At 29.2% G+C, this 21,019-nt stretch overlaps 3 protein-coding genes, 1 long non-coding RNA gene and 3 other non-coding genes across 14 annotated transcripts; 4 read left to right on the plus strand and 3 right to left on the minus strand.

Moving 5' to 3' along the window:
- Positions 1-3,405: 3,405 nt before the first annotated feature.
- Positions 3,406-4,509, plus strand: LOC140176301 (uncharacterized). Its single transcript, XR_011867184.1, has 2 exons — positions 3,406-3,767; positions 3,868-4,509. It is a non-coding gene; the product is annotated as an uncharacterized lncRNA (long non-coding RNA).
- Positions 4,510-4,899: 390 nt separating this feature from the next.
- On the minus strand, positions 4,900-8,883 carry LOC112719937 (probable protein phosphatase 2C 26). Of its 8 annotated transcripts, none has more exons than XR_011867182.1 (11): positions 8,641-8,883; positions 8,475-8,526; positions 8,013-8,092; positions 7,258-7,339; positions 6,869-6,939; positions 6,669-6,748; positions 6,377-6,474; positions 6,038-6,161; positions 5,853-5,930; positions 5,579-5,627; positions 4,900-5,206 (listed from the first exon to the last, which is right to left on the minus strand). XR_011867182.1 is itself a non-coding variant. In XM_025770684.3 (11 exons), exons 1-11 carry the CDS (start codon positions 8,793-8,795, stop codon positions 5,154-5,156), a joined length of 927 nt encoding a protein of 308 aa, XP_025626469.1. In that variant the 5' UTR covers positions 8,796-8,883; the 3' UTR covers positions 4,900-5,153. The 8 variants fall into 8 exon arrangements, 4 of the variants coding, with proteins under 4 accessions (XP_025626469.1, XP_072062418.1, XP_025626468.1 ...); XR_011867183.1 differs by having other exon boundaries at positions 4,900-5,378; XR_003161954.3 differs by having other exon boundaries at positions 6,038-6,173.
- Positions 8,884-8,929: 46 nt separating this feature from the next.
- Positions 8,930-9,000, plus strand: TRNAG-GCC (transfer RNA glycine (anticodon GCC)). Its single transcript has one exon. It is a non-coding gene; the product is annotated as a tRNA-Gly (tRNA).
- On the plus strand, positions 9,001-9,089 carry LOC112725760 (small nucleolar RNA snoR114). Its single transcript, XR_003164845.1, has one exon. It is a non-coding gene; the product is annotated as a small nucleolar RNA snoR114 (small nucleolar RNA).
- A 2,249-nt stretch (positions 9,090-11,338) lies between these two features.
- LOC112719938 (uncharacterized) lies at positions 11,339-12,246 on the minus strand. Its single transcript, XM_025770686.3, has 2 exons — positions 12,062-12,246; positions 11,339-11,966 (listed from the first exon to the last, which is right to left on the minus strand). The coding sequence occupies exons 1-2, from the start codon at positions 12,090-12,092 to the stop codon at positions 11,557-11,559; spliced, it is 441 nt and encodes a 146-aa protein (XP_025626471.1). The 5' UTR covers positions 12,093-12,246; the 3' UTR covers positions 11,339-11,556.
- Positions 12,224-12,294, minus strand: TRNAG-GCC (transfer RNA glycine (anticodon GCC)). Its single transcript has one exon. It is a non-coding gene; the product is annotated as a tRNA-Gly (tRNA).
- A 3,543-nt stretch (positions 12,295-15,837) lies between these two features.
- LOC112719939 (uncharacterized) lies at positions 15,838-20,694 on the plus strand. Its single transcript, XM_025770687.2, has 7 exons — positions 15,838-16,109; positions 16,208-16,279; positions 17,004-17,071; positions 17,894-18,023; positions 19,859-19,939; positions 20,052-20,150; positions 20,468-20,694. The coding sequence occupies exons 1-7, from the start codon at positions 15,957-15,959 to the stop codon at positions 20,555-20,557; spliced, it is 693 nt and encodes a 230-aa protein (XP_025626472.1). The 5' UTR covers positions 15,838-15,956; the 3' UTR covers positions 20,558-20,694.
- The last annotated feature ends 325 nt before the right edge of the window (positions 20,695-21,019 follow it).

Below are 21,019 nucleotides of genomic sequence, written 5' to 3' on the forward strand. Positions count from 1 at the left end.
GGTTTTTGACTATTTTATATTTTTTATTTATATAGTAGTGGTTCTACCGGTTCAACTAGTGACCGACCAGTTGAACCAGTAATCCAGTGACCCAATAGCCTAATCGGTTCGATCATCGGTTTGGTTCTGACAATTATGCTTAGCACCATAGTTGTCAAAACCGAATCGGTAATCGAACCGGTTAGGTAACTGATTTATTGGTTTATTAGTTCAAACGATGAGTTACTGGTTGAACAGGCAAAACCGGCCTTACGTAAATAAAAAATATAAAATCATCTAAAACTTAAAATTAAATTTTAAAATGTATATATCTTCATTAATATTTTAAAAACAATCAAGTTTCAACAAATTATAGTCAACAAGTTATAATCTAGTTATTATTAAATAAGAATATAAAATTTTAGTATTTTTTCACAACAAAATTTTTTTAATTTTATTTTTTTAGTAAAGTAAATATTTTTTATTTTAATAACTAATTAATTAATTTATATTTATTATATTATTATATACTATATGTATTTATTGAAAAATAACTGGTTTAATATTTGATAAATTAAAAAAGCTTATTATAACTATTTTGTGAATTTATGCACTAATAATAATAATAATAATAATAATAATAATAATAATAATATAACATTTCATTATAATATCTAAATTAAATTACTACACTAAATAAATCAATATTAATTTTTTTATCAGTAATAACATAATTCTAACTACTAAAAAAAACAACAATAATAATAATATTGTGTATAATTTGTGATTCGAAGAATTGATGAGATCCATCAGAAGTCAAAAAAGGAAATTCATATTTCTAAATTTATCTATTGATATAGCGGAGAGATTACTAAACTGTGTACCTATATTTGGTGGCCTCTGGCCTGTACCTATATAATCACAATCACGTAAATAATTATTTTATAGTCAATTAGATGTATTACCATTTTAGTTTAAAATTACACTAGTCAAATATCTTAATAAATGTCAAAAATTTCCAATTATGATAAACTAATTGAATGTATCATACGTTTTAATTATAATGTATTTGGCAGGTACTCTGAAGTGTTAAAATTTTCTAACTATATGATCAGTTAATTGAATCTCCTCGCTTTAATTATAATGGCACTATTCAAGGATTCCTACAATGCCTCAAAATTACTAGTCAAGAATTTCTACAATGTGCAAAATTTTTCAATTGTCAGTTGTGGATGTAATTTCTCTGCAACTACAAAAATCAATAAAAAATTTTTATCAGTTTGATTCAATATAAGACCGGTTAAAGATTAGAATGGATGAGAACCAATTAGAACCGGTAAAATCCAATCTAACCGAATCATTTGAGAAGAATTTTTAAAATTAATAAAGATATAGTTTAAATTTGGATCCTCTTTAAATCTTTGTATTACATATTTTTCTTGACACCAAATTATATTATTTTTTATTATTTTATATGCTACTTAATAAGTATATAATAAAATTGTACAATAATTTTTTTAATATTATTTTAATTCTATACTCACTTATATTTAAATTGATTATATTTTTATTATTCATAATTATTAATATAAATATTATCAAACTAGTATAAATAAAAATATCAAATATTTTTATTAATTAGAATATAGTTATTTTTATATGATTATATGATATTTATTAATATTTTTTTTAATAAATACATACAATATATAATAATATAATAAATATAAAAATACTTTAATACAAAAATAAAATTAAAAAATATTTATTATAAAAAATATTAGAATTTTATATACTTATTAATAATAACCGAATTATAATTTGTTGATTATAATATAATGTGTTAATTATAATTTGTTGAAACTTGATTGTTTTTAAAATATTAGTGAAAATATGTATTTTAAATTTTAGTTTTAGGTTTTTGACTATTTTATATTTTTTATTTATATAGTAGCAGTTCTACCGGTTCAACTAGTGACCCACCAGTTGAACCAGTAATTCAGTGACCCAATAGCCTAATCGGTTCGATCATCGGTTTGGTTCTGACAATTATGCTTAGCATCATAGTTGTCAAAACCGAATCGGTAATCGAACCGATTAGGTAACTGATTTATTGGTTTATTAGTTCAAACGATGAGTTACTAGTTGAACAGGCAAAATCGGTCTTGCGTAAATAAAAAATATAAAATAGTCTAAAACTTAAAATTAAATTTTAAAATATATATATCTTCATTAATATTTTAAAAACAATCAAGTTTCAACAAATTTTAGTCAACAAGTTATAATCTAGTTATTATTAAATAAGAATATAAAATTTTAGTATTTTTCCACAACAAAATTTTTTTAATTTTATTTTTCTAGTAAAGTAAATATTTTTTATTTTTATAACTAATTAATTAATTTATATTTATTATATTATTATATACTATATGTATTTATTGAAAAATAACTGGTTTAATATTTGATAAATTAAAAAAGCTTATTATAACTATTTTGTTAATTTATGCACTAATAATAATAATAATAATAATAATAATAATAATAATAATAATAATAATAATAATAATAATAATAATATCTAAATTAAATTACTACACTAAATAACTCAATATTAATTTTTTTATCAGCAATAACATAATCCTAACTACTAAGAAAAACAATAATAATAATAATATTGTGTATAATTTGTAATTCGAAGAATTGAAGAGATCCATCAGAAGTTAAAAAAAAATCATATTTCTAAATTTATCTATTGATATAGCGGAGAGATTACTAAATTGTGTACCTATATTTGGTGGCCTGTACCTATATAATCACAATCAACGTAAATAATTATTTTATAGTCAATTATATGTATTACCATTTTAGTTAAAAATTACACTAGTCAAATATCTTAATAAATGTCAAAATTTTCCAATTACGATAAACTAATTGAATGTATCACGCGTTTTAATTATAATGTATTTGGCAGGTACTCTGAAGTGTCGAAATTTTTTAACTATATGATCAATTAATTGAATCTCCCCGCTTTAATTATAATGACACTAATTAAGGATTCATACAATGTGTCAAAATTACTAATTAAGGATTCCTCAATGATAAAAAAATTTCATCAGTTCGATTCAATCTAAGACCGGTTAAAGATTAGAATTGATGAGAACCAATTAGAACCGGTTAGAGGTGTTCATGGATCGGATCCCATACGCATATCCGCGGTGTTTAGGCTTATGACAAGTTGCAACCTAGTAATGCTATGTAGAATCATGAAGTGTCATGAACATAGATTAGTGATGGTAATGGGTCATGTTGTCCTTGTAGCAGACACCAACCAAGGAGAAGAATAAGTTGTTGATCTGGATGTCAGATTATGATTTAATGGAACAGCTCTTATGGGTTATTTATCAGAAATATTTTGTTCCGATTAGTGGGGTGTTAGGATGCTGAGTGCGAGGTTCTAACTTGTGAACAGTGTGCTCTCTTCTCACGAATCTGTACCCTATGTGAAGGGAGTAATAACATTATAAACTTGAGGATGTGATTACAAGCTGCCTTGAATGGACCTGATGTATTTGTGGTGGGGTTGAGCTTAGATTCTTGTTATCCGATAAAAGATGATTAAGATAAAATTAAACCCCCCCCCCTCCCCCTTTTTTTTAATTTCTTTTTTTTAGAAACGAAACACATTTTCCTCCATAACCCTTCTCTACCCTCCAACCAAACATATCTTGGGAGTAGGTTATCTACGTGGCCAGAAATTTTATGCATATAGATACATGTGTTATTCCTTTGTATGTACCCTATCAGCTTCTGCACAACCAATATCATAGTTGGTATTTTAATCATATCTGCTGAAGGGAGGGAGTATCATGATATCGGTTTTTGGTGCAGGATGCGATGGGTTCGAAAATGGTTCAATTGCAGATGTTTTAAAAACAATAGTGAAAAAGGATGGATACAGAAGGCTCATGCGAGGATGGATTCCAAGGATGCTGTTCCATGCTCCTGCAGCCGCAATCTGCTGGTCAACGTACGAGGCTGGGAAGTCCTTTTTCCAAGAATTAAATCAGAGTAAGGACAGCAGCATCATATGAACAAATGGAGTTAGAATACCCCTTGTTCTGTATTTACATTGTGGTTAGTTTATTTGTCAACATCATTAGTAAAGAGCTTCTTCAATCAGGGGCATGGCCTAGCTTTTCATGTCCTGTGGAACCCTGAAGGATTACATAATTATGAGGCAGGCGTTAGCTTAAGTTAGGGGGTACATTCTTTAGTATTGTACACCCTGCCAATTTTGATAAACTATTCTTATAATTATATTTTTTATTATTTTTGTTTAGTTCATTGTAATATTTATACCTTTTACCACAAGGTTATTCCTTGAATACATCCCCTATCCCACGCTTATAGCAAATCCATAGTTTAAGGATTCATGATAATGCATTTGTTTCTTTACCTTTGTATTATTAACATTTGACTAGAAGGATTGTCATATATTCTGGAACTTTAAGAGATTCACTTTTATGGCAACTACTGTGTTAGTATATTTATCGGGCACTTTAATTTGTTGCTTTGTTATTGAAATCAGGTAGGGTAGGGTTTGTCATGTGTGATTCTTTCGTGTTTGTGGGATTCTCATGACAGAGTTAAGTTTTGAATTTTCCATATAGTTATATTTGGTTTTGGCTAGTCATCCTTTTCCTGAAATTCTCCCTACCCTTTCATTTGTCACTTCACTTTTTAGTATTTTTTTAGATCTTAAAGTACTGATTAAGAATATATCAAAGTCTAAAATATCTGACAAAGGAATTGAAGAGAGTATTTTTTACCAGAATTCTAATTCAAATTGACAGTAATTATAACGTTATTTTTCTGTAGAATTACTTACATAACTACCCTTCATCAGAAACAGACGTAACATTTCAAAAACAGAAATTTAATTTATAAAGAATATCACATTATACAACACTCTCTAAATGCATGATGCACAACATAACACTTCATAGCAAAGCATAAATATTTCCATGAAAAATCCTTATGTCCATTTTTCGAGTGCATCACCAACATTTAGTGATCACAGTATACTGAAGAGAATTGTTGCTATGGTGATCTCCACAATCAGGATCTTTGCTTTCTTCAAGTATAATCAACTAATCAAGATGGATTAGCAGTTCTCAGGAACTTACAACCTGACCAACAATTACGGTAATATCATCAAGCTTCCCACCTGATACAGTGATATAATAGTGTGGTTAGCCACAAATAATAGTGTGGTTAGCCACAAATTCGGAGAAAAATAGTCATTATAAAATTGCTAAGATTAGTCTCTAGGTAAAGATATGAATAGTAGCTTTCATGATGTCATAAATTCAAACCTCCATGCGCCTTGCAATACACAACTGTAAGAAGGAACGGATTTTCAGACGTGGAAATTTCACAACATTATCGTGTTGATTCTCATCATTGATCAAGAAGGCGGAGCCAAGTATAGACCCATAGAAAGTCAAAAACATCTAATCAATGGTGAAAATCAACACGATAAGGTCATGGGAAATCTTCACATGAGCATACCCTCATTTTATGGTGTGTTTTGCCTTACCTGTAAGCTTCATTCCAAGAATCTTCTTCCATAGCGGCGCATCATAACCCTGGCATATCGGTAGAGAAACATTAAAAAAAAATATGAAAAGGGAGAGCCAAAGTTTGTGAAACTCTTAACTAAACTTTCTCTGATTCAAAAAGTTGTCAATTTTGACAAAGTAGCACATCAAAAAATTAATATACTTGGACAATCCGAGTATATTAATTTTTCAATACACTACTTTGTCGAAATTGACCATCATTTCAAAACGGAAGCGTAACTTTTTCTTTACCTTAGACCTGGCCTCCAATGAATAGGGAGAATCAAAATTTGAATCCGTGGCATGAATTCTTGCCAAGTTAGCTAATGCCTTTGCTAGCAACAAAATGAATTTCAGGTTAGTGAAGCTCAAATGGTGGTTTTCTAAATTCCTCCAAATGGATCAATCAACAAGAAAGGAAAGAAGGAAGACAATACCAGCCTCAGTAACATCTCTGTATGTAGCAATGGTCGAAACAATTTCGTAGTCAAAAACATTATCAAAAAGACCATCAGACCCCATGACAATTGTATCTCCCTCTATCAACTCCACATCGCTTACCTGTTTTCCCAGCTGAAGAGGTTGGTATGAAAAGATATAACAGAAAGAACCACAAATATCTAGAAATCAAAATTGCAAAGTTGTGTGCAAAGGCCAGCACACAATTCCGAGTAAACATTACATTTCTTTGCCTTAACCTAAGCAAACACATGGTTCTTCGTAGTTTGAGTGAGAGGACGAAATTAAAGCAAGTTAAGATGAATGTGAAGTGGTACCGCTGCATCAAGGTATGTTTGGCCGGCCCTCTCGGAGCTCAGTTGGAATGGACAGTCAAAGTAATGTTCTTGTGGTGAAGTGGAAAAAATTACACTGCCTGGAAAAAGCAAAACAGCACATAAAAGAAGATTTAGCTCTCAACACTTGAGGAGGGTGTTGCAAAAGAAAGAAAACATTAGCAAGAACATTAGAGTATCTCACTTTAATTTACCCAAAAATTTTCATATAGCAAATTCCATTAGACTTATCAGCAAAGATCATAGTTGGATGAAATATAGCATTAGATCTTACCATTGCGGATAACTCTTAATCCACAATCCCCAACATTGGCAATCTTCAAAATCCCATTCTTCTCCAGCATAGCAACAATGCTTCATGAAAAAGATAGAAAATGAAGTAACTTAAAAGTTGAATTGTTTAAAATGCACAAGTAAATATTTGAATATATCTACTGAAAACTTAAAATCCAATTGAAAAGTGAATGGACTTACACAGTGGCTGAGCCTGTTGAGGAAGTAGCAGCATGCGATTTCCTTATAAGAATTTGAGGATCATAGTTCACCTGATTAACCCATCAATATCCAAGTTGCTAGTTAGCCAACAGCATTAACTACATAGAAACATTCACATCGATATTCCAAACAATACCTTTGATTCATCATGCCTACACATACCACCCAAGATGTTAATGGCATGTAGGGAGCTCGGTATCACATTTTGTAAGATAGAAAGGTCAGTGTATTTTTTGCAAACAGAAGAGACTCGTGTGTAATATTCCTTAACCTCAAGGGAGGACAATGTCGTTCACTCAAGAACAAATGCATGTACCTTGAGAACAGAATAATTATAACTTAAAAACAATATTCATTGTCATAATTACCTCCATATCTTCAACAAAATTAGAAGCATTAGCCAGCAATTCACGTGGGAACAACGAAGGATCCACATCCTCTTCTGCCCAACTGTGGCACAGAACGAGAAGAAGATAATGTTAACACAGCTCAATTTTAACATATGATGCAATCTTACTCCAGTTAAGTTAATTAATCAAAACCAGTTTCAAAGTTTTATATTGTGTTTTTGTTCAATGATTGAAGTTTTACACTAGGAAAGAGCTAGATACAGAGAGAGAGAGAGAGAGAGAGAGAGAGAGAGAGAGAGAGAGAGAGAGAGAGAGAGAGAGAGAGAGAGAGAGAGAGAGAGAGAGAGAGAGAGAGAGAGAGAGAGAGAGAGAGAGAGAGAGAGAGAGAGAGAGAGAGAGAGAGAGAGAGAGAGAGAGAGAGAGAGAGAGAGAGAGAGAGAGAGAGAGAGAGAGAGAGAGAGAGAGAGAGAGAGAGAGAGAGAGAGAGAGAGAGAGAGAGAGAGAGAGAGAGAGAGAGAGAGAGAGAGAGAGAGAGAGAGAGAGAGAGAGAGAGAGAGAGAGAGAGAGAGAGAGAGAGAGAGAGAGAGAGAGAGAGAGAGAGAGAGAGAGAGAGAGAGAGAGAGAGAGAGAGAGAGAGAGAGAGAGAGAGAGAGAGAGAGAGAGAGAGAGAGAGAGAGAGAGAGAGAGAGAGAGAGAGAGAGAGAGAGAGAGAGAGAGAGAGAGAGAGAGAGAGAGAGAGAGAGAGAGAGAGAGAGAGAGAGAGAGTAGCATACCCAGAAACACCATCAGCAATAGCAAGAACTCCCCCATTATAGTTGCTGACAAGCAAAGCATCTTCCCCACCTCTATCAACCTTAAGAAAAAGAACAGGACTTCAGAAAGTGGGAGGGACATGAGAAATGATAGAATAAATTCCATCTAATGCCACCATCTTATGTTGGTTTTCTTCCCTCTAATTTGGGAGGAATAGGATTCAATGCAAAATGCTAATTTCTTTCCCCCAACAAAATTAGTATATTCCATTGCTATATCAAAAAAATAGAATGAAAAATTACTCCATTTTAATAACAAAAACATCAAAACAATGGAACAGAACAATTATATGATTATATCACTCTACTCCATTCCATTCCCTTGCTTTCCTCTCCATCTTATTCCATTCTATTAGCTTCCACTAATTACCAATCCAAACATAAATATGACATGGGTTTATCAGAATTTAGCACTCTTAGTACCTTGTCTGGATGAGGAAGGAGGCAAGACCCAACAGAAAATGAAACCTCTGACCTATCAACATAAGCAAACATGAAACAAACAAAGAAACCCAAGTTTAAGAAAGGCCCAACAAGTCTAAAACCATGAAAGAGAATCAGATAAGATATAGTTTGGTGAGTAGCTGACCGAATTGCAGGGTTTAGCTCAGAAGAAGAAGAAGAACAAGGAAGCAACAGTCTTTTCTTCTTTTTGGCAGTTTCATCAATACCACCAGATATAGAAGAATGAAGGAGTGGTTGAGAGTGAGGAATGATTGCAGCCCTCAATATGGGAATTGCCATTGCTTCCTTCTTCCTCTCCTTCACACACTGCCACTGCCATGAATTGTGAAAATGAACGTTTATCGCTTACAATAAAAGAAACAAAATTACAAAGTATGATATAAATATTAAAGGTTGTATAATTCTCACAACAAGCACCAGTGGTCTAGTGGTAGAATAGTACCCTGCCACGGTACAGACCCGGGTTCGATTCCCGGCTGGTGCAGAGCTGTGAAGAGGCTTGCGCTCACTGTGATGGATTGGGTCTATCACCAGCATCTGTTTACTCGGATGAAAAGGAACGCATCTGAGCTCTAATATATCATTTTTTTTTTTTGTTAACCAACATTGTCTACGCCAATAGAATTTGTTGGTTTAATAATAGATTCATGTATTAGAGTGTTGGTATGAGAATCATTTTCCATGATTCATCACTGATCATGAAGAGTAACAAAGCTAAGAATATCATCATCAATACTCAATTTCACAACAATTATGTTAAGGAATATTACTTTATATTTTTATATTTGTTTAATAAATTTAACTATAAGGTTGTTTAGAAAAATAAATTATAGATAGATTTAATGTGTACAATTATTTTTTGGGATCCTTGGTTAAACATAGATAAATCATAATTTAAAAAAAAAAAAGTTAAAACGTAAAATTTAAAAGGGTCTAAAGTAGAAATAAATAAAATTTTATCACAAAATTTCTCAAGATGGCTACGTACTGTACTTTGGCACTATGTACTATGTAGCTCCGCCCACGGACCAATTATTTTTCTTTAAAATTAATTTATTTTGCTCGATACAAAAATTAGGGCAATTTTATAGTGCCTATAATTATATGTTTAAATTTTCTAAACCCGAGTGTTAACTGTTAAGAGATGAGAGTATGAGACCCACTCTTTTATAAAAATTGAAACATGCTAATTTTGTAGGCACTATAGAACATACCCAAAAATTATTACTAACTAATTTGAATGTCGCTCATCTAATAGAATAGTAACTTTTAAAAGGTTCATTAATTAGGTAAGGGTGGTATTTTCTTTTCGTTTTCTGCCAGGAGAAGTAGTGGTGGTTGACAACGAACTAGTTCGGTTAAATCAAGGAAAAGCAGATTATAATTCTTGAATAACCCAAAATCAAAAGTGCTTCCATGATCCGATTGACATTTGAAAATTTAACAGCTTTGATTATATTAGGAGAGATCAGAGTGCTAGAAGGAATATCCCTGTTGCTCATATTGATATCTTACCTTCAAAGTTCATGCAGATACACCATTCAGGTTAAGGTCATAAAATAATTTAGAAGCATTTCACTTAAGGTGGACCATAATCATATAAAAGTTCATGATATTAACATTTGATATATAATGCACATTTGAAAAGAAGTAAAGGGGCTAGTATCAAATAACTTAATTAAATAGTTTGGTTGCTTATTGCTGGTGTTGTGTTCTTTCAGCCCCAATCACCACAAATTAGGAGTAGCTAGCTCTAAGGCCAATTTGTTACTTCACTATTAGTTTGTAAATAATATACTTACATTAGAACTTGATGGATATTAGAGATGTGAAAGATTAACTTGATGATGAATAATGGTGAATCACGAAAGGGATTCAATACAGCTATATATTGTGCTTTTTATATTACAGTTACATCCACCAATTAATCTACAATAATCTAATTACAGTTGGTGTCAACTGCCAACTATGGTTAACTTAAAAGTGCCACCATGGTTAGTGTCATAGAACTGGACTCTGAGAAGGTCCAATAATTGTGTGATGCAGTGAATCAAGAAGTCCCTGAAGCCGAGAAGGTTCAGATTGCCAATTGCCAATTACCTATGTCCTCTATGTAAGGTTCTCATGGATCTGATCTTTGACAAGTTTAGCAGACAAAATTTAGTGTCTAAGTTTTTGATGGATAACTTCATTATAATGTTTTTTGTGTTCTTAGGAAAACTATGCTGTGTCTCTGAGGGCTTAAAAGTAGTAGAAGTGTTAGTAATCAAGGCAAAGTCTTAGGGTTAATTATGCTTTACCTCAATTACCACACGATGTGCACTTAAGCCATAGAATTGTGTAAATCAACCTTCTGAATTTGCCTAAATGTGTAAATTAATCATGTTCGAATTCTACCATAAATTAACAAAACTAACACATTTTTGTGTCACGGGCATTATCTATGCTTTCGTTTATCCTGACAGATCAATGGAAATTCAGGGGACCTCGAATACTTCTAAGCTCTTTTTTAACCTATTATATTAGGTGTATATAAAAATCAATCATTAAATTAATCACTATTCACTAATATAAAATATATGTTAAAATATAAATATTAAACAACATATATTTTATATATAAATACATCTAGATTGATTTTAATAACTATTTTTAGTGTGTATATCACAATTTTTTTTAACCAATGACAACTATTTTTAGGATTGATATGTACTATCTAGAATTAAACTGATTTTAGAGTTTACCAAAAATCGAACTCTTAACATTTTAAATTTAGAACTCTAATATCATGTCATGATATCACTCATCCCAAAAACTTCAACTGATTGGAAAAAGATAACATTAATGGCTATATCTCTAATACTTCCCTAAACTTTCATTGTACAACTTTCTCATAATATTTTGGCGTTCATAAACACATACGCAAATATCCGAGACTATCAATCACTTCATTAACATGAAAGTCTTTCTAGATAGATATGCATAAGAATAAGATTAATCTTAAAAAAATTAATTAAGAAAAAATAAGGATTAACGTTGATCAAGTGTTGGGTGACAGTCTCAACCTGCGAAGCTGATCGATCCAGCGGTCCTCGGGAACCCGATCGGCCCAATCGGGAGCCACGCCGCCGAAAGAAACGCCGCGCATGGCCTCCATAACCCGCGTCGCGTTCTCCTCACTCAGCGGCGCGTTTCTTCTATTCTCGTCCTCACTGAACGCCCTCCGTATCTCTTCTCTTCTATTCCTCTCTTCTTCCTCCTCCTCTTCTTCTTCGTATACGACGTCGTTTTGATCCAAAGACGAGATCCCGTTCTCAGCCACACCGTTAATGCCGTTCTCGCCGTCCGATTCGCCACTGCCATCGTCGACGCCGGAGATCGGCTGGTAGTATTCCGCTGCAGCTGCCTCGTCTCCGGAATTCGTATCCGAATCGCTTCCGTGTCCGTTTTCTACGCACCACAGGAAAAAAAAAGGGAAAAAATAATGAAATAAAAAAGAAAATTAAAATGAAATTATGGACATTGTGAAGAGATTTAGTTTTCACCTTGGTTGAAATTATTGATGGTGGCGTTCATTGTTGGGAGCTGAAGAAGAAAGTGGAGGCAAAGATCGAAGAGGGAAGAAACTGTAAAATAAGCGCCCTGAAACTGAAATGATATTTTAATAACAATAAATCAATAATAATCGTAAAAGATGAAAAATGAAATGCACCAGCCGGGAATCGAACCCGGGTCTGTACCGTGGCAGGGTACTATTCTACCACTAGACCACTGGTGCTTCTTGAAAATCCAGATACATGCAACATTTTATTGTTGACATTCATAAATTTTTACATTCTATACCAATTACATGGATTCAATAAAAAGAATATATATAAAGAAGTAAATTACTACCCTGTTTTATTTAACATAATTTTATATCTACTCAAGAATAATTGCTAGGCAACATGTTATAAATTAGTTAGTAATAATTTTTGATATACATACCAAGCAACTAATAGAATGGTTAGGGGCCCGTTTAGGAAACTTTAAAAGTAACTTTTTTTAACTTTTGACTTATAAAAAGTAGTAGTATTAATGTCTGGTGCAATTTTCAAAATCAAATTGTAACTTTCTAAGAAACTATTTTGGAGCTTATAGAGAAGTTAAAAAAATGACTTCTCTCATAATACTTCTACTTTTCATCACATTTCTATAAAATAAGTACTTCTAGAATTAAAAATCCAAACACAAAATAACTTATTTATAAGTTACTTTTAACAGAGTCATTTATTGTTTAAATTATTTTATCAAAAGGAGCTTAATTAAGTTGGTTACCCAAACTGGGCCTAGGTGCCAAAAGGATCACCTAAGACCTCTTCGCAAAATACAAGTGATGAGTGCTGACCACACCAATCTTGAGAATCTCTTGGTAGAAATGGTTCAAGAAAGGTTCAAATGTTTTAAATTAAATCCGAAGCTTCCACACGGCAAGTTTTTCTCATAAAGTGATGGATTGATGGATATAAATTCAAACCATTTTAGTTCCGGAGACGATAAGAACGAGAAAGCATGAGACATGTGTCAGCTTTTGTCACAAATATTATATTAAGTAAATTAAATATCATGATGAACATGTATTATTGGTTCCTTCAACAAATTTGAAATCAATTAACTTTTTTTTTTCATTCATTTTATTTATTTATTTATTTTTTGTATAAACAAAACACTCACTCTAAACATTCTCATCATTCAGTTTCATTCATGGATTTAAAATAACGTACTGTTTGGAGAAGATGCAAAAGATTGAGAGGCCTATTTGAGTGGTAACTAGATGTGATGATTGTAACAGCGTGTGTGTGGGTTCTAAATTATATTTATGATGTAAGGTTTAATTTAGGGTTTATAATAAATAACTTCCAGTATTATAATCTATAGAATAAAAAATACCCTTAATTTTAATTGTGTTAAATACATCTGACTATAAATTATGCATGCTTTCTTTTCATTATAGGTAGAAGATAAATTATAGGTGATGATTCTATGTATGCATCTTTTCTTGGTACGATTTTCACAAACAAAATCCAATAACATATGAATGAAATTTAAAGAGAGATGTTTATGAAAGAAAACAATTAATAAATATAGCTACTTGCATGAGAATTATTAGTAATAATAATGCTACTACTACCTACTGGGTACCTTATATTTTTCAAATCAAATAACGCATGGATAAGAATTGAGAAACTTGCTTATTAATAAATCAAGCAAAATAAATTTTTTTAATGGATATGTTTCTTTATTATTATATTTTGATAAACATGTCTCCTTATTATTATTATTATTATTATTATTATTATTATTATTATTATTATTATTATACACATTAAAATAATAATAATAATAAGAAGAAGAAGAAGAAGAAGAAGAAGAAGAAGAAGAAGAAATGAAAGCGTGGCATGGAAGGGGCCGAATGACAGTTGATAATGTATTTGGGTGAATAGGCTTCTATCAACAATTATTAAAGGGGCCCATGATTTCAAATTTCAGTTTGTATTGAGCCTTTTTTTTTTTTTTGTACCGTTGGTGAAGCATGTAGGTCTCATAGACAGAGAATCATGCATATTTCTCTTTTATTAATTCTTAACTTTTTAGCCTCGTAAAGTGATTTAGAAATGAACCTTTTTATATAATTGAAAAAGTTAAAAACTATTTTTCTTTTAAATAAAATAATAACTCTTATCTACTTCTAATAAAACTGAAAATTTGGTTACTTATATATATGAATTTTGATACACTAATCAAAGAATTTCAAGTTGTGAGTTTAAAAATTAGTTATTTTTTTCTAATATGATAACAATATCAGTACATGTATGTATATCTTTTATAGTAAATACTATTTTGATATTAATATTATTTTAACAAATAATACACATTCTTTTTATTTTACTAATTAAAAATAATTTAAATATACAATTAATTATATATTTTTATACAGATGTTAGGAATATTTGGTGTATAAATAATACTATTAATTTGGTAATACACGATCATCTGTGTTAAAATTTTTTACTTAATAATGTATAAATATTAAATTCATATATATACTATGAAAATTGATTTTATTCTCCAAAAAATTTATGCTTCCAAACGCCCTCTAACTGCTTATAATTTGACATGTAATTTATCTTTAGTACATGACATAATTTGTATTAATCAAGAAAACGGATAAAAGCCTCATAAAGTAAGTGAATATAATGGATAGCATAACTTCAACTGTGAAAGATCTTGAGATAAATTTAGTTTACCCGAAAAATCCAATAAATGAAAAAATTGGCTTATCTTAAGAAAATTGGAGAATGGATTTATAAATCAAAAATGTTATTTGTACACTAAAATTAGTCACCAATGTATTTGTATATAAATAAATGTGTACTTTAATTTATTTTTAATATATATTTATATTTTAATATATATTTTATACTGATGATTGACTTTGGTAACTGATTTTAGTGTACACGTAGCACAACTCTTTATAAATATACTTTTCTTTCAAATGACTTGTTCGGATATATTATTTCTTTCCCTCTTTCTCTTTACGTAAGAAAGGAATTCTAGAACCTATTAATGTGTTCATTTATATACCGTATACTCATTCATTATTTTGACAATTATTTAATGCTTTATTACTTAGCCCTCCAAAGGAAGCCAAAATTATATGTTTGTTTAATTTTGACCCTTTATTGCAACTCTCTTTGCCAATTGTGGTCAAAGCAACCCTTGGTTATTAATTAGATTGGATTTAGTTTGTGTTTTTATATTTTATTTTTAATAAAAAAATAAATATATGCTTAATTTTTTAATTCAAAGACATATAAATTTTTTATTAATTAAAAATAAAAAAGTCATATTTTTTAAAATACGAGATATTTAAATTTTTTTATCCAAAATATATAACGACAAATCGATCATTCGAAATGACTCAAATGTCTCGCGTTTTAGAAAGTGATGGACATTCTTGTATTTTTAATTAGTTGATGGTTTATTTATCTTTGAGATAAAAAAATTAGAGTCTTATTTATCATTTACTCTTATTTTTAATTTTAATATATTTCTTTTTTAAAAGTTTGTAAAGAAAATTAAAATAATAAAAATAGAAGCTTCTTAATCCAAAAGCATCCATAGGTTTTTATAAATTTTTGTTTCTTCAAATACACATAAAAAGGAGAAAATTTCTCGAACATTGACAAATTTAATTTATTGTGGAAAATGGTACGAGGGGTAGTATTGGAAATCCGGTAACGTTTCCTTTTATATATTATATATATAATTTAAGTTGAGATTCGAGAGAGAAAGAGAAACAGAAGAGTAGTACTATAGAGAGAAGAATTTGAAAACCCAAAAAGGCTCATCAAGTTCTTTTACTTTTCTGTTTTTTGAAGAAGCGTGGAGCTTGTAAGTATGAATAACAATAATAAAATTGAAGAAGTTGTGTTAGTTGTGGATGATTTGAGATCAATATGTACGAATTCTCGGTGTAGAATATGCCATGAAGAAGAATTCGAGAGCTCCAAAAGCTTGGAAGCTCCTTGTGCTTGTTCTGGAACCGTTAAGGTAGTTATTTATTTTCAAATTTTCTGTTATGGCTTTGTTTTATTTTTTTCTTTCTTTTTTATTTATTTATTGATTGATTGCGTTTTTATGTTGTGCAGTTTGCTCACAGAGATTGCATTCAGAAATGGTGCAATGAAAAAGGCAATACAACTTGTGAGATTTGTCTCCAGGTATCAAAACTTGAATCAACTATGATTTTCTAAACTAATTAATTTCTTGTGGATGGTTTCTTGGCTTATGTATATTCGAATTCAATGATATTATTGACTTAGTCCGTTAAAAAAATATTGGGATTTGAATTTCGTTCTGAATATGTAAGAACGAAAGGATATTATTTAAATTTTTAAAAAAAAATTATTTATGCATCTTGTCTATTAAAATATTAAAAAAATTTCAATTTTTTTAGTAATTAATGATCAAATGTATTAGGATGCGACATTGTTTTACGTTGGCAATCTCACAAGCAGAATAACCCTCTTCATTTTTCCGGACTTTGGGACCGACTATGTTGGGTTGTGTTAAGTTTGTGACAACCAACGTAAAACAAAGTCCGTCTCAAAGCATCGATATGACGCAATGACGTTTTAATTCATGTAGTCGATCCTATTTAGTGGTAAAAGATTTAAGCAGAAAAAGAAGTAATTAATGATCAAATAAGATATATGAACATTTAAAGTTCCTTTCAGGTTTTATTGTTTTTTATTGTCTTTGATTGACTTTGCTCAAAGTTTAAGTCTCTGTTCTATTTTTTTTCCGATAGTTTATTTGTTTTTGTTCTAATTAGCATCAATGTTATATTCTTATTATGATAATTTTGAGTGTATGGAATTTGTTTTATCTAAAATTGTTGAACATTAAGTGATCTAAAATTATTACTATGCCCCTGTTTGACAGCAATATGAACCTGGATATACAGCACCTCCAAAGAAATCTCAGATAGCTGATGCAGCAATGACCATTAGGTAATTTCACATTATAATTAATTTTTATTTTAATAATTTTTTATGTATATTATTAGATTAGGATAAATATGAAAACCACATGCTTAGGCTGCTGATGGAGTGCAACACAGAATTTCACATGTCTCAAAGTGACTCAACTTTCCCGCGTGCAATATAATCAAAGTTAAATTATGTGCGTTGCATCTAATTATTTGACTTAATCGAATCTTAAAATGTGATCTCTTTTATTGTTTGGCACATTAAGTGTGATCCCTTTACGAAACTAAGTTGCACTTTGTTTCTTTCTATTTAGTCAAATTTGTTTTTAAAATGTAAAAATCCAATATTTAAATTAACAACAAAAAAAAATTTTAAATTGGATATATATATATTGGTGAGCAATGAATTTTATTTTTTCACAAAAAAATTTATATAATTCTTTTCATTTTATTATTAGTAAAACCTTATTTTAAATTTGAAAATATAAAAACTATATGTTGGTTTTTTCCAAAGTTCAATTAATATGGATTTTAAATATTATTCTTAATCTATCAAGTAGAGACACTCATAAAACACATGTTAGATACATTTTTATTTATTTAATTATTTTTTTCTCTTCTAAATTTAGTTGTTAAGTTGTAAGTGTGAGGAGAATAACAAATTAGTCTCACATCGAAAAAAAATAAAAAAATAAAAAAATTTATACGACGAGAAATCCATTAATTTAACACTTTAAGATTTTTTTCTGCATCTCGATATTACTTCTTTGTAGCGGTTTAACAAGTCTTTTGAATTACACATTAGTGATTATTATTTTACATCCAAATGGTAATTGGTATACAGGGATAGCCTGCAAATAACAAGAAGGGAGGTAGAACCCTTAATAAACGCAACAACAATTGAAAACGATTACTCTGAATGCACTTCTCCTGCAGATAGAAGCGCTTCTTGCTTTCGATCACTTGCTTTCTCTGTAAGCACTATCATCTTTTATTTCATTCTTTTTATACATTCAAAACTTAATGTATTCCCTCTTAATCACACTTAACACATAGGTACATTTATTCCTTAATTAGAGGTATCAAGTTTGGTTCTGATTTTTTTTCTGAAAACAAAAAAATTGGTAGAACACTTTTTTTTATCGATGATTGCACTTAAAGGAAAGATATAGTGATATACACTTTTTCTAATGGGAAAATAACGAGTCAAGAACTCCAAGGTTGACTACAATTATGGTCAACTAAAACTACAATTGTACATTGCCGTTTTCTTTTTCTTCAAGGAAATGAAGCATTTGTCGCCAAATGACCTTCTAAGCATTTTCTTAAAGAATTTTGTGTTAGAGAATAAATAAGATGAATACTTCAATTTTTTTTCTTTGACTATGTCATGTGTAACAAGAAACATAATCCATACCTATAGATAATAGGATGTTTATTAGAAATATGAACATGGTAATATATGTCTATTGTTTGTTTAATAAGACATATTTTAGAAAGACACATCAATATACAACAACAGTAGGGACGGACTTAGAGGGGGCGAGTAGTGGCCTCACTCCCCCCAAAATTTTTAGAAACTATATTTATATATGAGATATGTATTTTAAAAAATAAAAATATTATATAATTTAGTATTTTTATATGTATTATTTTTTATTATGTGATAGATTTATGTCTTAATTGTTTAATTCACTAATATTTTTCACTTAATTAATTTAATATCATACCTCAAGTATTTGTAACTTTTAAATTAGTTTTTATATAATAATCTCTATATTTATTTAAAAAAATTATTTATTTATTTTATATTAACATATTTAAAGTTTATATTATTATATTAATAATAACTTACGTAGTTATATTTTGGTAATCACATTATGTACTTTAGATATTATTTTTTTATAAAAAATACTTATTTTTATTCTAAATTTACGTTGTTAAAAGAAAAACTTTTATAAAAATATCTTATATCTTGTATTTTATAAAGGTATTGTATCTTTTAAATAATTAATAATTTATCATTAATTTTCAAATTTTTTAAAATTTTTGAAAGAATTTAATTTTAATTAATAAGATATGTGATAATTTTTAACTAAACACGCTATAAATTATTGATACTTTATAATTTTATAATGTATTATTGATATTGTTATATTTCTTTTATGTAACTATCATATATTAAAATTAAAATAAAATTATGAAAAAAATTTATAATTATATATATATATATATATATATATATATATTTTGATAAATCTTTTAAAAAACTAACTCTAATAATTATATGTTAATTATTTTTATGAAATAAAAAAAATTATCTAAAATTTGGCCCCTCTATATTAAACTTTTTGGATCCGTGCTTGAACAACAGTACATATTTAGTGTTTTGTTAGATAAAAAGCTAAGAAATAAATATTAAATAAGATATAGATTTTTCTTACAATTTTATCCTTTCAAAATTTTTAAAATTTTACTTTTATTCTCATCACATCCTCAACAAATTTTTTTATGAGAATTAAAATTGGTTTTTAATAACAAATGTATTTATATCTCTTCATTAGTGATTTAGTGTCTTAACAACTAAATTATAATATATATATTATCTGAAAGTATTATACATTAGAAAGTTTTATCATTAATAATAATAATAATAATAATAATAATAATAATAATAATAATAATAATAATAATAATAATAATAATAATAATAATAATAATAATAATAATATTGAACTTAGCCAAGTCAACTAATAAACTTAGAAACCTTTGTGTGATAACTCATTATTGTTTCATTTTTGTTATGCAGTTTACACTCATCTTGCTTGTAAGACATCTTTTTGCAGCACTTACAAGTGGCATGGAAGATTATCCATTTACAATTCTTACTGTAAGTACTTGGTTTCCACCATTATTTATTTATTTATTTTAAAAAGAAACTTAAATAAATATCTGCTTTTTGAATAATGTGTTTAACTTCTTTTTTATTTTTATCTTTTTAGGTGTTTATATTAAGGGCAAGTGGAATTATTGTGCCCATGTACATAATAATTAGGACAATTGGAGGCATACATAGTAGTATTCACCGCCACTATCATCAGGTTTGATTTGAACAAACCACCTTCATTTTTATTTGGAAAAAATAATACAAATAAAATAACCCCCTACGTCCCTAACTTTGCTTTAGTTTTTGAAATGTGCAATTCAACACATTAAAGTAATCAAATGATGCAACACATTTTTAAAACTTTGGATTCAACTTTGCACATGAACCAAAGTTCAAGAATTATCTAAAACATTCCACTTATAACTTAAAACGATACTTTAAGATATTTATTTGGTTAGATTTTATTTACACACACTTTGATTTAGGCATGCAACAAAACACTTAGAAAATGATTTGTTCTATGTATTTTAGGATTCTGACGATGATGACACATCGACAATATCTGATGGAGATGATGAAGAAAACGAGACAAGTCAGGATGAAGATTTAGGATATTCATAGTTATGGTTGTCAACTTGTCATGATATGCTTTAATTGTGTCGAAGCATTGCGCTAATGCTCTTGTCAAATTGCGACGTTTTGGTGTGGCACAAATTCTTTATTATCATCAAAAGAATGAAATTTAGATAGAAATGCAATTTATCTGCTGCCATAGTTTTCACTATCTCAAGTTTTATCCTAGTGTCTATTAATCCAACAACAAGAAGTTAAAAGAAAAATATTTAAGTATCAATATTTTTAGTGTAAAAAAATTTATTTAGTATTAGTTCAAAATATATGACAAAAAAATGTTAATCACTTAATATTTCTCTATTTAAACTTAGGATTTAGCATAAAGACACATATTAACGTTATCAATTTTAAAAAAATATACGTATAACAATACAATATTTAAATTTTCAATACATTCATTATTTTTTTATTAAAACAAAAATTTAAGAACTTCTATTAGCAATAATCTTT

The sequence above is a fragment of the Arachis hypogaea genome, chromosome 11 (genome assembly GCF_003086295.3).
Source record: "Arachis hypogaea cultivar Tifrunner chromosome 11, arahy.Tifrunner.gnm2.J5K5, whole genome shotgun sequence".
Taxonomy (NCBI): Eukaryota; Viridiplantae; Streptophyta; class Magnoliopsida; order Fabales; family Fabaceae; genus Arachis; species Arachis hypogaea.

What these genes read in the sequence shown, in the direction of transcription:
- LOC112719937 (XM_025770683.3), bottom strand. Translation starts at nt 8,795, where the DNA reads ATGGCAATTCCCATATTGAGGGCTGCAATCATTCCTCACTCTCAACCA. An exon ending in ATTTTGTTGAAGATATGGAG is followed by an intron (nt 6,940 to 7,257) that starts GTAATTATGACA and finishes TGGGTTAATCAG; the next exon opens with GTGAACTATGATCCTCAAAT. An exon ending in CAGAGATGTTACTGAGGCTG is followed by an intron (nt 5,936 to 6,037) that starts GTATTGTCTTCC and finishes TTTTGTTGCTAG; the next exon opens with CAAAGGCATTAGCTAACTTG.
- LOC112719938 (XM_025770686.3), bottom strand. Translation starts at nt 12,092, where the DNA reads ATGAACGCCACCATCAATAATTTCAACCAAG. An exon ending in CATCAATAATTTCAACCAAG is followed by an intron (nt 11,967 to 12,061) that starts GTGAAAACTAAA and finishes TGTGGTGCGTAG; the next exon opens with AAAACGGACACGGAAGCGAT.
- LOC112719939 (XM_025770687.2), top strand. Translation starts at nt 15,957, where the DNA reads ATGAATAACAATAATAAAATTGAAGAAGTTGTGTTAGTTGTGGATGAT. An exon ending in ATCCATTTACAATTCTTACT is followed by an intron (nt 19,940 to 20,051) that starts GTAAGTACTTGG and finishes TTATCTTTTTAG; the next exon opens with GTGTTTATATTAAGGGCAAG. An exon ending in TTCACCGCCACTATCATCAG is followed by an intron (nt 20,151 to 20,467) that starts GTTTGATTTGAA and finishes TATGTATTTTAG; the next exon opens with GATTCTGACGATGATGACAC.